At 34.9% G+C, this 18457-nt stretch overlaps 1 protein-coding gene across 1 annotated transcript in view; it reads right to left on the reverse strand.

Annotated features, from left to right (window-relative positions):
* Window positions 1–18457, reverse strand: part of CATSPERE (catsper channel auxiliary subunit epsilon) — a 193828-nt gene that overhangs the window by 84061 nt on the left and 91310 nt on the right. The window contains exons 9-10 of the mRNA XM_041749540.1: window positions 8891–8997; window positions 611–1103 (exon numbers count right to left, since the gene is read on the reverse strand). Of these exons, the coding sequence (XP_041605474.1) occupies window positions 611–1103; window positions 8891–8997 (600 nt within the window). The remainder of the gene's footprint in view (window positions 1–610; window positions 1104–8890; window positions 8998–18457) is intronic.

The raw sequence follows: 18457 nt of genomic DNA on the forward strand, positions 1-18457 counted from the left end.
TCCAGCTATATCCTTAAAAAAAGTTTTAAAATTTTTACACAGCATTTTAGGTATTTTGTAACATAATAGCTTTAGGATACCTTATTTACTATATTGTCAAAAGAGGAGTTAATTCATTTTTGAAAGTACACAGTCTTTGGGGGAAATAATTTTTTGGAACTTTTGCCCATGTCAAGGTAAAACAAAATGTGATAATATGGCTAACTTATTATTCATAATAATATACAAGATTTGTTTTATTCTCTTTTGTTGGAAGTGTATCTCTATAAAGAGGCCTCTGAAAAGTTAGGTTAGGAAAATGGACTTATTTATAACCATAAATTAAATAACTCTGCAAAAGCTGCATAGTATAGTATCTTATATATCACTGAATTTCATAACACAGTAGGGATGCCTGGGTGGCTCAGCAGTTAAGCGTCTGACTTTGGCTCAGGTTGTGATCCTGGAGTCCCAGGATTGAGTCCCGTGTTGGGCTCCCTGCATGGAGCCTGCTTCTCCCTCTGCCTATGTCTCTGCCTCTCTGTGTGTCTGTCATGAATAAAATCTTTAAAAAATAATACAGTAAATCTATACAAACGTGTAAGTGTAATATACATAATATTTTACTTACCTTTAATAAATAGTTGATCCAACACCATTTTCTTGATGTAATGCCAATAATTCCACTATTGGGGAGATTTTCACTTATTCCCAGTCTTTTGAACTCAGTAAAACTCTTTATGTAAAGAACACCATTTATTAGAAAAAATATTCCATCCCTTGATAGGTTCACATCAGATATGCTGTGTCTTTCATCCTCAGTCAAAATGTTTGGAGGCACTCTGATTCTGGTCCAAGTACGGAATGAATCATTTGTTTGAAAGGTTTCCATATCCGCTACCACAACAATATACGAAGGAACACAAGCAATCCAGGTTGCCATTAACTGACTACCAGCTGGTGAAGAGATCGGTAAAAATCCAGGAATCTCAGGTATTGTCAACAAAGGAGAGGTCAGCAGGAAAAGAAAATCTGCAATAAAGCAATCTTGAAAAGCCACTTGATTTCCTTTAATCTCCTTTAGCACATCTTCTGACGTCATTGGTACCAAAATACGCCAGGTCCTAAGAAAAAAAACAGAAAACATAAAAATAAAATGGTCTCTCTCTCTTCTCTCCTCCATCTTGTACATTGTTGACATTTATTATCTTTAAAAAATTTTTTTATTTTTATCAACATGAATCTGGGTTAAATTAAGTAGCACTAAAACTCTACCTCTGCCCCATTTCTCCTCATTCTTCACTCTTGTTCCCAAAGGAAAACAATCTTGACTCTTACACCTTTTTCATCTGCATTGTGTCTCCAAATTCTTATGCTTCTCTCTTAATATATGATTTTTACATATTATCTATTGGCTTCTTATATGACAGATGAAAATGTATTTCTCATAACAATATAACTACCAATATATCTCTTCTCCCAGTATCACAGCATTTAACTAAATCTATAGTGTTTACATTGTTTTACTATGTGAATATTGTTTACTACTGTGTCAGTTATTTTGCTATAATTACATTTTCTTTTTTCTTTTTTTTTTTTTTAAGATTTTATTTATTTATTCATGAGAGAGAGAGAAAGAAGCAGAGACACAGGCAGAGGGAGAAGCAGGCTCCATGCAGGGAGCCCCACGTGGGACTTGATCTCTGGTCTCCAGGATCACACCCTGGCCTGAAAGGCGGCGCTAAACCGCTGAGCCACCTGGGCTGCCCCATACATTTTCATATATACATATATATATTCATATTTCTTCTAGAGTTCATCATTATTTCATTTTGAAAATCCGTTGTTTCCTAAGTGTTCCAAAAGATAATGTGGTGGCCCATAATTTTTTCCATGTTTTAAATGCAGAGGTAATCTAGTACTTGTTTCACTTCATTACTTTTTGGGCTAAAGGCATCATTCACTGGATCCAGCACTTTGATCTTTCTTGTTTTGCTAAAGTACATTCTTCAGTACCTCTCTGTGAAAGTATATATGAACATAAATTTTTGAGACCCTGAATATCTGAAAATATTTTACATACCTGCTGGATAAATTCGCTAGGCAGAGAATTCAGAAATAATATATCCTTTTTTTTCTTAGTATTCTAAAATTTGACAGGGTTAAGTTTATCTTTTGAGTGGATATACAGAGGAATTCATGAAAATAAGCATTCTCCCATGTATCTTGGAAACTATGAAAAATTCTAGGGAGTTTCTCATCAGGGCAATCCAGGAGACATCAGGTTGTAGATGTTCAGTAAATGTCTCCTGAGTTTCCTATTTCCTCAATGTATACATACTTGGATGACGGCATTTTGCCCACTCAGAATGTGGTCCTGGCAGGGCAGGGGGACCCATGTTGGGGCAGTTGTAGGGTTGTCACCACAACTCTATACCCTAAACCATGCCACCATGAAACTCAATGCAACTACTGCTTTATGCAAGCCACACTACTGACTCTATAACATCGGTTTCAAGTACAACTTCTACAATCATCAGTACCATTTTTTTACACTGTCCACTGGCTATATGATAATCTCATATATGTGTAGCCACATTATAATGAGGTATTGGTGACTCTTCTTTTTGGATGGAGATCTATTTATCTACAAGGCCTAGAAAGGAGCCAGCACTCAAGGCCTGGTCAGGACATACCGACCATTTCAATATTCCATATCTATCATTTTGGTTTCAAGTGTTGATTTTTTTTTAATGATTATACACTTTTCAAAATTATTTTCTTGGGAAGCCTGGGTGGCTCAGCGGTTGAGTGTCTGCCTTTGGCTCAGGGTGTGATCCTGGGTCTGGGGATCGAGTCCCTCATAGGGCTCCCTGTGAGGAGCCTGCTTCTCCCTCTGCCTACATCTCTGCCTCTCCCTCTGTGTCTCTCATGAGTAAATAAAATCTTTAAAAAATATTTTCTTACTTCTTTCCCATTTTATAACATCTTAGTTTTCTTTTACATATATAATATCTTCTCTTATTTCTGTGAAGATGTTATTTATGCTTTTTTGTGATCTTTTCTTTTGCTCCCTGCTATGTTTTGTTTCCTCTGAGTTTTATTGTTCTCTCTATTGATTTAGGTGTCTGATGTTCATGTTGGAAGCTTTCTGTAATTCTGATAGTCTCTGGATTTCCTTTAATATTTAAGAGGGAAGTTGTAACAAGTTGTGTCTCAGTTCGGAGGGATACTTCTCACCCCTCTTGTACACCATCATGCTTCTCCCCTTCTGACTCCAAACTTCTTTTAATTAGGTCTGATCAGCTAATCAAATAAAAATCCTCTTCTCTCTTGCCAGGAGGATATACACTAAGTTTCCATATTCAGAGAGCAGAGCTGGAGGAAAGAACTGAAGGCACACCAGAGGGTTCCCATCACTTTAGAATTCCTTCTGCAAGCCCTTAATTAATACAATTTCATGTTTTACTAAGTCAGTTACTTCTTTATCTCCTTTTACCTTCTGTTCTTGCTTCCCTTCCCATTGGTTCTCCTTTTAGGCTTACAACTACCTTAGTGAGATAATGGCAGAGAATAGGGACAAATAAATGCATTTAATCTGCCATGTTTAGTTTATCTCATTTAATCTGAATTTTATTAAGTCATGTTCTGCTTAGAAACTCAGTGGCCCCTTAATTATATCCAGGAAAAAATTCAAGCTATTCCAAATTATTTTCAGGGCATCTCTATATTTTTTCCTATTCAATTTCACTTGCCATATTTTATTTCAGGTGTGTTCTTCCTGTTTGCCCACCAAAACTGTGCTCTTCATCTCTCTTGGAGTGCTGATTTCATCTTCCTTATGTTTATTTCACTGCCTTTTAATTCTCCCCAGAACTCTCTTCTATTTTGCTTTCTTGTTTTTTTTTCCTTTTTTGCTTTCTTGTTTTACCACAAAAATGTGTCTTTAATAAGGACAATCTTTTCTAAACTCAGACTAGTCAATCATGTGAATGGTATTTTATGGCATCCAAGGCAATTTTTTTAAAAAAAACTAAACCTCTAATATTCTCTCCATATGCATGTTTTCTTTATGTTTCTATTAAAATACCACTTATTTAATAATTTTATTATGAATTTATCATATATACAAAAGAGTATATGACATACACATACATTTAAAGAATAATACTAAGATGAACATCTGTGTACTAATCACCTAGATCAAGAATCAGAATGTTACCAATACCTTAGAAATGTCCTATGCCTCTCCTTCTCCCATTCCCACCTGCTTACACATAATCACTGGCCTGATTTTGTTTGCATTTGTATTTACATTTCTGTGCTTTTTAAAAAACTAGTTTTGCCATAAAATGTCTTATTAAACAATATGCAACTGCATGGAGAAATAGAAAAATCTACTATATAGTTAGAGATTCAAAACTCCTCTTTTAGTAATTGACAGATCCAGCAGGCAGAAAATCAGTAAGGACATAATTGAACTGAACAGCACCATCAATCAAGTGTATCCAATTGACATTTAAAGATTATCTCTTCCAACAACAGCAGAATACACATTCTTCTCAAGTTCATATGGAACACTGACCATGACACATCATATCCTGGGTCATAAAAAACACTTTAAGAAATTTAAAAAAATATAAAGTATATAAAGTATGCTCTCAAAATACAATGTAATTAAGCTAAGAATCAATAATAGAAAGATAGCTGGAAAACCCCCCAGAGATTTGGAGATTAAACACTTCTAAATAACACATTAGTTAAGGAAGAAATCACAACTGAAGGTAAAAAATATTTTAAACAAAAAAAAATGAAAAATGTTTTGAACAAATGAAAAAATAAAACAATAAAATTTGAGGGCTGCAGTGAAAGCAAGACTTAGAGGGAAATGTATGGCATCAATGCATATATTAGAAAAGAAGAAAGATCTAAAGTCAATACTCTAAGTAAGCTTCCACCTTGGAAAACTAGAGGAAAAAAAAAGCGATACAAACCTAAAGGAAACAGAAAAAAAAAATTGCAGCAGAAATCAGTAAACTGAAAACAGAAGAATAGTAGAGAAAACCAGATGCCTTAATACCAAAACCAGATAAATACATTACTGGTAGAGTTGCAGACCTTTTGAATTCAACAATGTATAAAAAGAATATATATACCATGACCAAACGGGGTTTATTCCAGTTATGCATGTCGGGTTCAGCATTAAAAATCTATTAATATGATCCATCATATAAAAGATTTAAAAAGAAAAAAAGCACATAATTACATCAACAGATGCAAAAAAGCATTTGACAAAATCTGACACCCATTTGTGATAAAAGCTCTCAGATAACAAGCAATGGAGGGAAACTCCTTCAACTTGATAAAGGAACATCTATAAAAAACCATACAAAATACTTAATAGTGAGAAATTAAATCCATTTCTCCTATGAACAAAAGCAAAGATGTCTCCTCTTACCACTCCTATTCAGTATCACACTGATAGTATCTTACTATCTACCATAGTAAGATAAAAAAATAAAACAAAAGGCATACATGATTGAGAAAGAAGTAACAAAATGTTCTTTATTTGCAGATGACATGATTATCTATGCAGAAAAAATTTCTGAGAACAAAGAACACATTTAAAAAATCCTGGAACTAATAAGTAATTGTAGCAAGGTTGCAGGATACAAGGTTAATATACGAAAGTCAATTCTTTTGCTTTACAAAACTAGTTAACTGACATAAATGTATTATTAAACAATATTTTTTTTATTTTTCAGGTTTGTACCTTATATAGATGGAATCATACTGTATTTTTCTTCCATGACTTGCCTTTTTCATTCAATGTTATGTTTGTGAAATTCACTCATGTTGATTTGTATTGCTGTATTTGATTCATTTTTACTGCTGTATAATGCATATATTCTATAGCATAACTATAAGATGCTTACCCATCTCTCCATGAAATGGAAATTAGAATTTCAGGGGTTTTTTTGTTATTAGAAACAATTCTGGTACAAATACACACATCTCCTGGTGCACTTGTGCATGGATTTCTGTAGAATATATGCTGCTATTGAATTGCTGAACTATTGGTATGGGCATCTTTAACTTTGCAGGATAATGTAAAATTACCTTTCAAATTGGTTGTACAATATAAGTGTTCCCATTGTTGCAGTGTGCTATATGTATATGGCCAGCCCTAGATGATAAACTAAGAAAATATTTCAAAATGCAGTGAGAAAATTAATGTAATTAAATTGTTACACTAGGAAATATTCACTTAATGCAAAGAAAACAATAGAGGAACAGAGGAAGAAAAAATACAGGAGAAATAAATAAAATGGCAGATATAGAATCAACTATCAATAATAACATTAAATGTGAGTATACTAAACAGTCTAACCAAGTGGCAGGGATTATCAAGACTGATAACAAAATAAGTTCCAACTATATGGTGTCTATAGGAGATACAGTTAAGATTAAAAAATACAAATACATTGAGGGGCACTTGGGTGGCTCAGTCGGTTAAGCACTTAACTTCAGCTCAGGTCATGATCTCAGGGTGCTGGAATTAAGCCCTACGTTGGGCTACCTGCTCAGCAGGGAGTCTGCTTCTCCTTCTCCCTTTGCCCTTCCCCCTGTTTGTGCTCTCTCTCTTTCTCAAATAAATAAACAAATAAGTAAAATCTTAAAAGAATACAGGAATGTTGAAAGTAAAGGGCAGAAAAATATGTTATGCAAAAGCAACCAGAGAAAGCTAGACTGGCTATAGTAATATTAGAGATGATAACCTTAAAGCAAAAACAATACAAAGTAAAGAAGAACATTTTCTAATGTCAAGATACTCTGTCATTCATCAGGAAAGTATAATAATTACAAACATATTCATCTGACAACAGAGACCCCAAACACATGAAGTAAAACCTGACAGAATGAAGGGGAGAAATAGATAATTTAACAACAATAGTTGGAGACTTTGATATACCACTTTCAATAATGGATAGAACAACTAGCAAAACATCAACAAGGAGATAGAACACTTAAACAGCACTCTATATCAACTAGACCTAACAGACATCTATAGGACACTCCACCCAACAACAGCAGACTATACATTCTTCACAAGTGGACAAGGAAAATCCTCCAGGACAGGCTATATATTAAGCTATAAGATAAACCTCAATACATATAAAAGAACTGAAATCACAAAATATTTTCTCGGACAACAAAGAAATGAAATTAGATGTCATATGGCTCACAATTTCAATCCTATATACACCCAGGAGAAATAAAAACATTATGTCTAGGGATGCCTGGGTGGCTCAGCAGTTGAGCGTTTGCCTTTGGCTCAGGGCATGATCCTAGCTCGGAGATTGAGTCCTGCATTAGGTCCTGCCTGCTTCTCCCTCTGCCTATGTCTGTGCCCCTCTGTCTCTCATGAATAAATAAATAAAATCTTTTAAAAAACCCATTATGTCTACACAAAGACTTGTAAATAAAAGTTCACAGTAGCCTTATTCATAATAGTCCAAAAGTAGACACAACCAAAATGTCCATCAACTGAAGAACAATTTTTTTAAAGTTGGTATATCCATATAATGGAATATTATTTGGCAATTTTTATTCCTTTTTAGGAATGAATACTGAAACATGCTACAACATGGATGAACCCTGAAAACATTATGCTGAAAAAAGCCAGTTGCAAAAGACCATATATTGTATGACTCTCTTGATATGAAACATTCGGAATAGGCAAATCCATAGAGACAGGAAATAGATGAGTAGGACCAAGGGCTGGGAGGAGGAGGGAATAAGGTTTCTTTTTGAGGTGATAGAAATGTTCTAGATTTAAACAGTAGTGATAGTTATACAACTCTGTATGTATACTAAAAACCATTAAATTGTACACTTTAAAAGGGTGAATCATTGTTTATGAAGTTCCATAAAGATATTAACAATAGAGAAGAAACATGATACCTATAACCTTCCTACTTGCCTGCTAAGTCAGACAAGCCTTTAGTTGGTTTTATAATGACTGTTTCTCCTACCTCCCCATCTCCCAAGGTTTTATAAAATCAGCAGGAATTTTAGCCCCAGATTATTATGATTATTTAAAAAACATCTCCTCTTTCTGAATGTCACCCTTTACTTTACCCATGGATTCAACTTCTTTGCATCTCCTGAAATGTGTCTGCTTTCTCAGGTCTCTGCTTGAAAGCTTTTGTATATGCAGCCTCTCTGTTTGGAATGCTCTCCCAATTGGCTTTTATTTCTTTTCAAGCATGCAGATGTCACCTCTTTAGAGAAGTCCTCCTTGATTCCCTTTTATCTAAGGCTTTGTTGGTGCACACTCTCTTCCATTTCATCTGGGTTCACCTCTATCGTAACATCTATTTATCTGTCTCCCCAACTAAGGGAAGGTTATTGAGGGTAGGAATTGTATCTTTTAGTTATAATCACCTTGCCCTGTGCCTAGTTGTAACAGAGTAAGAAAGGCTGTCTTAACCCTATAATCATTTCCTAATTTAATAGTAACAGATTTTATCTTTCAGGTGGAATTTGTTTTGTGTATGTGTGTGTACTGACAGTGGTAATGATTGTAGCATCAGTTACACCACTATGGTTCATTTTTCTGAACTGGCAGGAAACATTTTGAGATATTTCTAGGATTTGCTGACATCCTGAATGAGGCTCTTGAACTGAAGTTTAGATATTAATACCATTTGTAAAACTATAATCTAAGTTGATAACTAGTTCTGATTATTACAATTTTTTTGTGTATCATGAAAGAAGCTACTTGGAAACTACATATAAAATATGGAATTCCACTAGGGTTTTAAAATTTCTTTTACTTTAAATTTCTGACAGTTATTTTATAAATTTAAAAAATAAAGTTTATATATGAAATTTTAAAATTAAATACCCATTCTTCATTTTATCATGTGGAAAATAAACTTTTCTCTTCAGAGTTGTGTATATGATAGGCTTCTGTCCCAAAGTGGCCAACTGCCTGCTAAGTATTAAGGAATACTGTAAAAAAAAAAAAAATCATTTTTTCACTTTCTGTAGACAAAATTATTTTGAAATTAAATCATGATATATTTAATTTGTTATTTTAGCTAAGACATGATTTATATTTATACATTTACCACATTTTCAGGATCAGTTTTTTTTAATCATATAGCTTCTTCCCTGTTGAACTTTATGAATCATAAAGAAGGTATAATATCATTTCCAACATGTTGAAAACACTATACATAATCAGATTCCTGAATGAACTGAGATTATGGGGACCTTTAAATAAATATCCTCATGTTTTAATTTTAATGAAATAAGTAATGGAGTTTCTAAAACGAATCTGTTAGAATTATGTCTATATGGATCTGACTTCAAAACAACATATCCTTTCTTTTAAAAAAAAATATTTATTTGGGAGAGAGAGCATGAGCAGGGGGTGGGGCAGAGAGAGAGAGAGAGAGAGGGCGGAGCAGACTCCCTGCTGAGTGCAGAGCAGCGGGGACCTTACTGGGGCCCCACACGGGGATCCACTAGGGGATCCACCCCCCGGGATCCATGTGGGGCTCCGTTCCAGGACTCTGAGATTATGACCTGAATCCAAGTCAGACAATCAGCTGAGCCACCCAGGGGTCCCCAACATATTTTTTCAAGGTAGGTTTCAAATGATATCTGGAGGCTTTAACAAAAATTCTTAGTATAACAATGGATCTGACATCTTTCTTTTTTTTTTTTAAGATTTTATTTATTTATTCATGAGAGACAGAGAGAGAGAGAGAGAGAGAGAGAGAGAGAGAGAGAGAGAGAGAGACAGGGAGAGACACAGGCAGAGGGAGAAGCAGGCTCCATGCAGGGAGCCAAACCTGGGACTTGGTCCAGGGTCTCCAAGATCACGCCCTGGACTGAAGGCAGCGCTAAACCGCTGAGCCACCGGGGCTGCCCTCCTCTTTTTCTTTCTTTTTTTAAATGCTATTTAAGGAGAAGTTGAATTGACTGGAATTTTTCCTAATTGGTATTTTTGGAATAGAGACAATGGTGTCATTAGGGGAATCCTTAGAATAAAAAATCAGATGAGGGCCAGTCTAAAATTCCATGGCTTCTGGGGCACCTGGGTGGCTCAGATGATTGCAGGTCAGACTCTTGATTTTGGCTCAGGTCATGATCTCAGAGTCATGAGATCCAGGCTAGCGTGTGCTCCATGCTCAGCATGGACTCTGCTTGAGATTCTCTCTCCCTCTCTGAGTCTCTGCCCCCTTGTTCTGCTCATGTGCTTTCTCTCTCTCTCAAAATAAATAAATAAAAATCTTTAATTAAAATAATGTAAAAAAATTCCATGGCTTTCTTCTGCCCCAATTCTCCAATAAAGTTCCAGTAAATTTCCTAGAAATGTCAACCATCAACAAAGGTTGCTATGATAAGTGTCAGAGTATATTCATTGAGACTATGGGATTATCTAATAACCTAATTTTGGGAGTGAATGTGGTTAGGTAAGACCTCCCTGAAGAATATACATTTATTGATTTTGATAAAGAAGTATAGGTTTGCCTGGCATATAAAAAATAATGGATATTTTAAATTTTATTTCTGAAAATCTTATTCACTATTCAGAATTTAAAATACAACTATTTTTCATATAACTGCAAAGGAAAGGAATAAATGTAGCATAGCATAAGACAGGAAGAAAATATAGTAAGTGATGTATACCAACAAAATAATAGAAAAGAGGATAGGTTAAGAAAAGGTTAACGCAATCATACAAACAAGCTTAAAAATGTTTTTCTGTTAAGAGGATAATTCATTGTCATTAAAGATAATTTTATTAGATGGCAAAATTTAAAACATAGAAATTATAAAAATTAAAAACACATTTAATATATTTCTAGAATTTACCAAATGTAGGCTACTGTTATGTATCCATGTTTTATAACTAGAGGTCTATATAAACATGATTTTTAATGTTAGCATAATAATCCATTGAGTGAATTATCATCTATTTAACATACTCCCCTACTGGATATTTAGGTAATTTTAGGTTTTCACTATTATAAATATTATTGCCATGGATATCATCAGATGTAGTCTTTCCCAGTAAGAACTATTTCTTTAATCTTAGATTCTTGGAAATGTGATTACTGGGTCAAATGCTATGAACACTTAAGAAATAATTGATACATATTATTGAAACAATTTCTAAACAGATGGTGCCAGTTTATTTTATTATTAGTAATCTATGACAGAACAACTTTTACTTATGCAGATGTCAAACTCTATTATTATTTTAAAAAGTATTTTTCTAGTTATAACATCAATATATGGTTATGGAAACTTAAAATACTTTTTGTTTATCTCACCTGTTTTTTCAGCAGCATTTGATACATTGGACCAATCTTCCCCTTTGAAACACTCTTACTTTGCTTCCGTGTTACCATTTGCTCCTTGCTCTATTAGAGATTTCCAGAGCTTGGTCCTACATTCTCTCCCTCTCAGTACCCTTCTCATAGTACATTTTCTTCCTAGGTAATCTCATTCAATCATATGGCCTCAAGTATCATTCAATTCCTATAAAACTGCTCAAATTGTTTGGCCCAGATCCCAAATTTTATATCTAGTTCATGATCTGTATACCTAACTAGACTTTTAACAGTGATTTTGCTTGTCTTAGAAACACTTCAAATCAATATGTACAAAACTGCACTGCTGCCTCAGGGCTCTGCCTTCTAAGCCTGCATTTGTAAATATTTGTTGAATGAATAAAGAAGAAAAAAATCTCACCACCCAGAAGAGAGTATAGTTCTTTCAGAATATAGCTATGAGAAGAGCATTCTGTATAGAATGAACAACAGTTACAAAGGCTCTGAGGGAGGAGAGGAATTATTATGGCTGAGGAATTGAAAGGAAGATAATGGCTAGAATATAGTAAGAAAGAAATAGTACAGGAAAAGGTTAGATAAAATATAGACAGAAATCACACCATGCTAAACGTTGTCGGTCCTGGAAAATAGTTTGGATTTTATTCTTAGTACCATAGGCAAATGTTAAAGACATTTTAAAATATAACTATTTTATTTAGAAATAGTTTGACTCACAAGAATTGAGTCAGCTATTCCCAATGACAGCAGCTTATATAATCTTAGTGCATGTCAAAACCAGGAAATTGATGATATAACACTATTAACTTTGGTACGAGCCTTATTATGATTTCATCATTCTTTTTTTTTTTTTTTACAAGTGCTCCTTTTGCATAGTTCTGTGAAATTTTATCACGTCTAGTTTTATGTAACCATCACAATATAGAGCTGTTATAGAATACGGATTATGGAACTGTTCAATCACAAATAAGAAACTCCCTCAAAAAAAAAAAAAAAAGAAAAAGAAAAAGAAAAAGAAACTCCCTCATGTTAACCTTTAAAAGTCACAACTGCCTGCTAACTCTAACTTCTGGCAACCACTTCTCTGTTTTAAATGACTGCAGTTTTGTCACCTCTAAAATCTCCTATAAATGGAATCATACAGTATGCAACACTTAAAATTGGCTTTTTAACTCAGCATCCATCCAAGTTGTTAGGTATATCAATAGTGCATTCTTTAAACATGAAAGATATAACTATAAAATCCTTAGAAGAAAACAAATATTGAATCTGGCATTGATTTCTTAGATATGACTCCAAAGGCACAGGCAACGAAAGGAAAAACTGACAAATTGGACTTCATTATACAAATAGCCAAAAAGCACACCAAAGGATACTCAACATCCCTAAACATTACAGAAATGCAAATTAAAACCATGGTGATATACAACTTCACCTCCGTTAGGATAGCTATTATTAAAAATAAATGTTTTACTGACAAATTTTGCCAAACATCTGACAAAGAATTAATGCCCATCCTTCTCAAACTCTCTCAAAAAAGAAGGGAATGCTCCCAACTACATTTCACAAGGCCAGCATTACCCTGATACCAAGCCAGAAAAGGACACTACCAGAAGACAAATTATAGTCCAACATTCCTGTGAATATAGGTGCAAAATTCTCAACTACAGACTAGCCAACCAAATTCACTTGCTCATTAAGAAGATCACATGTTAAAAAAAAAAAAAATCACACGTGATGATCAAGTGGGATTTATCCCTGCAATGCAAGAATGGTTCAACATATGCAAATCAACAAATGAGTTACATCACGTTAATAGAATGAAAGACAAAATCATATGATTATCTTGGTAGACATAGAAAAAACATTTGACAACATTCAACATCTGTTTATGATAAAAAACTCTTTTATAAATTCCATGTAGATGAAATGAACCTTAACATAACAAAGGCAATATCTGACAAGACCACAACTAATATCGTACTCAATGGTGAAAGGTTGAAAATTTTTTCTCTAATATTAGGAACAAGACAAGGGTTCCCACCCTCAACTCTTATTCAACACAGTACTGGAAGTCCTAACCAGAGAAATCAGGCAAGGAAAGAAAAGGCATCAGAATAGGAAAGGGGAAGGTAAAATTGTCTCTGCTGATGATATGACCTCCTAAAATTCTACCAAAACCCCCATTAGATCTAATCCAAAAGTTATTAAAGTTGCAGGATACAAATTAAAATACAAAATCAGTGGTATTTCTATATACTAACAATAAATAGAAATAAAGAAAATGATCTCATTTATAATAGCATCCAAACAAAAAAAAAAAATACTTAGGAATAAAACTAGCCAAGAAGGTGAAAGGTCTGTGCTCTGAAAACTATAAGACATTGATGAAAGAAATTAAGGAAGACACAAATAAATGGAAAGATATTTTCGTGTTTATTAGAAGAATCAATATGGTTAAAATGTCCATATTACCGAAAACCATCTATAGATTCAATGTAATCTCTATTAAGAGTTTGATGGCATTTTTCTGCAGTGGTAGAAAAAAAGAATCCTAAAATTTCCATGGAACCAAAAGAGATTCCAAATAACCAACGCAATCCTGAGAAAGAATAAAGCAGGAGGCATCACACTTCCTGATTTCAAACTATGCTATAAAGCTACAGTAATCAAAACAGGGTGGCACTGACATAAAAATAGACAAATAGATAATTGGGACAGAACTGAAAGTCCCGAAATAAACTGAAGCAGAGGTAGTCAACTAGTACTTGACAAAGGAACCAAGAATACTCAATGGAGAAGAGTGTCTTCAATAAATGGTGCTAAGGAAAATTCATAAGTAAAAGCATGACACTAGACCCTATCTTACAATACTCACAAAAATTAACTCAAAATTAATTAAAATATTAGATGTAAGGCCTGAAACTATAAAACTCTTAGAAGAAAACAGGAAAAAAAGCTCCTTGACATGGGTGTTGGCATTGATTTTTTTTGTGGTATGAAGCAGCACAAGAAACAAAATCAAAATTAAATAAGTGGGACAACATCAAATTTAAAAAGCTTCTGCACAAAGAGAGAAACAATCAATAAAGTGAAAATACAACTTATGGAATGGGAAAATATTTGCAAAGCCCTACCTGATAAGGGATTAATATTCATATCATTTAAAGAACTCATATAATTCAACAGCTAAAAGCCAAATAATCTTATTGAAAAATGGTAAAAGAAAAAAGGCCTGAACAAGCATTTCTCCAAAGAAGACATAAAAATGGCCAATGGGTACTTGAAAAGATCCTCAACATTACCAGTTATTAGGAAAATGCAAATCAAACCCACCTTGAGATGATACCTCATGCCTGTTAGCATAGCCTTAATAAAAAAGACAAGTGATAACAAATGCTGGCCTGGATGTGGAAGAAAGGGAACCCTTGTGCATTGGTACAACTGGTACAGTCACTACGGAAAACAGTATAGACGATTGTCAAAAAAACAAAAATAGAATGACCATATGATCTAGCAATTTCACTTCTGGGAATATATTCAAAGGAAATGAAAACACTAACTCAAAAGATATATGCACCTCCATATTCATAGCAGCATTATTTACAATAGCAAACATATGGAAAAAACCTGTTTCCATTGACAGATGAAATAGATAAAGAAGTTGTAATATACCATATATATAGTTATTAAACCACAAAATCCCCAAGGAAATCCTGCCATTTGTGACAACATGAGGGCATTATGCTAAGTGAAGTAAGTCAGAGAAAGACAAATACTGGATGATTTCACTTATATGTGAAATCTTCTATAAAAAACAAACTTATGGAAAAAGAGATCAGATTAATGACTACCAGAGGCAGGCAGTTAGGGAAGAAGAATTGGAGAAAGGTGGTGAAAGACACAAACTTCAGTTATAAGATAAAGTACTAGGGATGTGATGTATAGCGTGGTGACTGCTGCTAACACTGCTGTATGGTATAAGGGAAAGTTGTTAATGGAGTAAATCCTAAGAATTCTTTTTTTTCAAAGATTTTTATTTATTTATTCACGAGAGAGAGAGAGAGAGAGCGAGAGAAAGAGAGAAAGAGGCAGAGACATAGGCAGAGGGAGAAGCAGGCTCCATGCAAGGAACCCACTGTGGGACTCAATCCCAGGGCTCCAGGATCACGCCCTGGGCCAAGGCAGGCCACTAAACTGCTGAGCCACCCAGGGATCCCCTAAGAATTCTCATCACAAAAAGAAAGTACCTTTCTCTCTCTCTCTCTCTCTTTCTTTCCTTTTTATTTTTATTGAATCTATATGAGATAATGGATGTTAACCCAGTGTGTTGTGGTAATCACTTCACAATATACATAAGTCAAGCCTTAAACTGACACAGTATATCAATTTTATCTCAGTAAAATTGGAAAACATTAAAAATAAAATTTAAAAAAGAGGAGTGACTTCAGCAAGATGACAGAATTTCTCCCACAAAAACAACAATTTGACAACTCTCCATGAAGAAAAATAGCTTTGGGAGAGCTCCAGAGTATAATTAAGAAATTTCAGCAACCCAGTGGAGCACAAAAACTGAAGATGGTGCACAGAAAAGTACAGGAAGCATTTAACCTGCATTATTCTAACTCTCAGGCCAGCACAGTTCAATGCTAAGAGGAATTCTGCTGGCTACAACTCCCCATGGGAGAGAAGGAGAGCAGGGAGACCCCAGCAGTTCTCACCACCACCGTGGACCTGCACAGCTTTCTCTACTGAGGACCCTCACAGTCTCCACCAATGTGGACCCCAGTATATGAAAGCATAAATCTCATTGGCAAAGAAAATTATGTAGACAAATACAGAACAATGTAAAATTGTAATGGTGATGCACAAATTACTTTTAATGCTAATCTAAAAGTTAAGGAAGAAAAATTTGTTAAAGGATATACAACACAAGAAGAAGTAAAAACTGTATCTGTGGGCAGCCTGGGTGGCTCAGTGGTATAGCGCCACCTTCAGCCCAGGGTGTGATCCTGGAGACCTAGGATCGAGTCCCACATCAGGCTCCCTGCATGGATCCTGCTTCTCCCTATGCCTAGGTCTCTGCCTCTCTCTCTCTCTCTCTCTGTCTGTCTCTCATGAATAAACAAACAAACAAACAAAACTGTATCTGTGAAGTCCATCTGGTCCAGTGTGTCATTCACAGCCTTTGTTTCCTTGTTGATCTTTTGCTTAGATGATCTGTCCATTGCTGTGAGTGGGGTGTTAAAGTCCCTACTATTATTGGATTATTATCAATGTACTTCTTTAATTTTGTTATCAATTGACATATAACTGGCTGCATCCATGTTAGGGGCATAAATATTTACAATGGTTAGATATTCTTGTTGGATAGACCCTTTAGTTATAATATGGTATCCTTCCTCATCTCTTATTACAGTGTTTGGTTTAAAATCTAATTTGTCAGGACACCTAGGTGGCTCAGTGGTTGGGCATCTGCCTTGGGCTCAGGGCATGATCCTGGAGTACTGGGATCGAGTCCCGCATTGGACTCCCTGCATGGAGCCTGCTTCTCCCTCTGCCTATGTCTCTGCCTATCTATCTATCTGTGTCTCTCATGAATAAATAAATAAATAAATAATAAAATAAAATAAAATCTAATTTGTCTGATATAAGGATTGCCACCCCAGTTTTCTTTTGATGTCCATTGGCATGATAAATGGTTTTCTATTCCATCATTTTAAATCTGGAGGTGTCTTTGGGTCTAAAATGAGTCTCTGCAGACAGCATATTGATAGGTTTTGCTTTTTTATATAACTGATACCCTGTGTCCTTTGATTGGGGCATTTAGCCCATTTAATTCAGAATAACTATTTTTTTAAGATTTTATTTATTTATTCATAGAGATGCAGAGAGAGAGAGAGAGAGAGGCAGAGACACAGGCAGAGGGAGAAGCAGGCTCCATGCCCAGAGCCCAACGTGGGACTCATCCAGGATCACGCCCTGGGCTGCAGGTGGCGCTAAACTGCTGCGCCACCGGGGCTGCCCCAGAATAACTATTGAAAAATATGTATTTAGTGCCATTGGATACCTAGGAATAAACTTAACCAAAGGGGCGAAAGATCTGTACTCAGAAAACTACAGAATGCTCATGAAAGAAGTTGAGGAAGGCATAAAGAAATGGAAAAATGTTCCATGTTCACAGATTAGAAGAAAAAATATTGTTTAAATGCCTATGCTATCTAGAGCAATCTAAACATTCAATGTAATCCCTATGAAAATACCATCAATTTATTGCACAGAGTTGGAACAAACAATCCTAAAATTTGTATGGAACCAGAAAAGACCCTGAATAGCCAAAGGAATGTTGAAAAAGAAAACCAAAACTGGTGGCATCACAATTCCTGACTTCAAGCTCTATTACAAAGCTGTAATCATCAAGACAGTATGGTACTGGCACAACAACAGACACATAGATCAATGGAACAGAATAGAGAACCCAGAAATGGACCCTTCTCTCTAGTCAACTAATGTTTGACAAAGCAGGAAAGAATAGCTAATGGAAAAAATATAATCTCTTCAACAAATGGCGTTGGGAAAATTGGGACAGCCACATGCAGAAGAATGAAACCAGACCACTTCCTCACACCACACAAAAATAGACTCAAAATGGATGAGAGACCTAAATGAAATAAAGGAATCCATCAAAATCCTAGAGGAAAACAGATAGTAGCCTTTATGACCTCAGCCACAGCAACTTCTAACTAGACACATCTCCAAAGGCAAAGGAAACAAAGACAAAAATGAACTATTGGGATTTCATCAAGAAGAAAAGCTTTTGCACAGCAAATAGTCAACATAATTAAAAGACCACAAACAGAACAGAAGATATTTGCAAATAATATATCAGATAAAGGGCTACTATCCAAAATCTGTAAAGAACTTACCGATTCAACATCCAAAGAACAAATAATCCAATAAAAAAATGGGCAGAAGACATGAAGAGACATCTTCAAAGAAGACATACAGATGGCCAATAGACACATGAAAAAATGCTTCACCTCACTCAGCATCAGGGAAATACAAATCAAAACCACAATGAGATATCACCTCACACCAGTCAGAAA

This window comes from Vulpes lagopus, chromosome 1 (genome assembly GCF_018345385.1).
Source record: "Vulpes lagopus strain Blue_001 chromosome 1, ASM1834538v1, whole genome shotgun sequence".
Lineage (NCBI taxonomy): Eukaryota > Metazoa > Chordata > Mammalia > Carnivora > Canidae > Vulpes > Vulpes lagopus.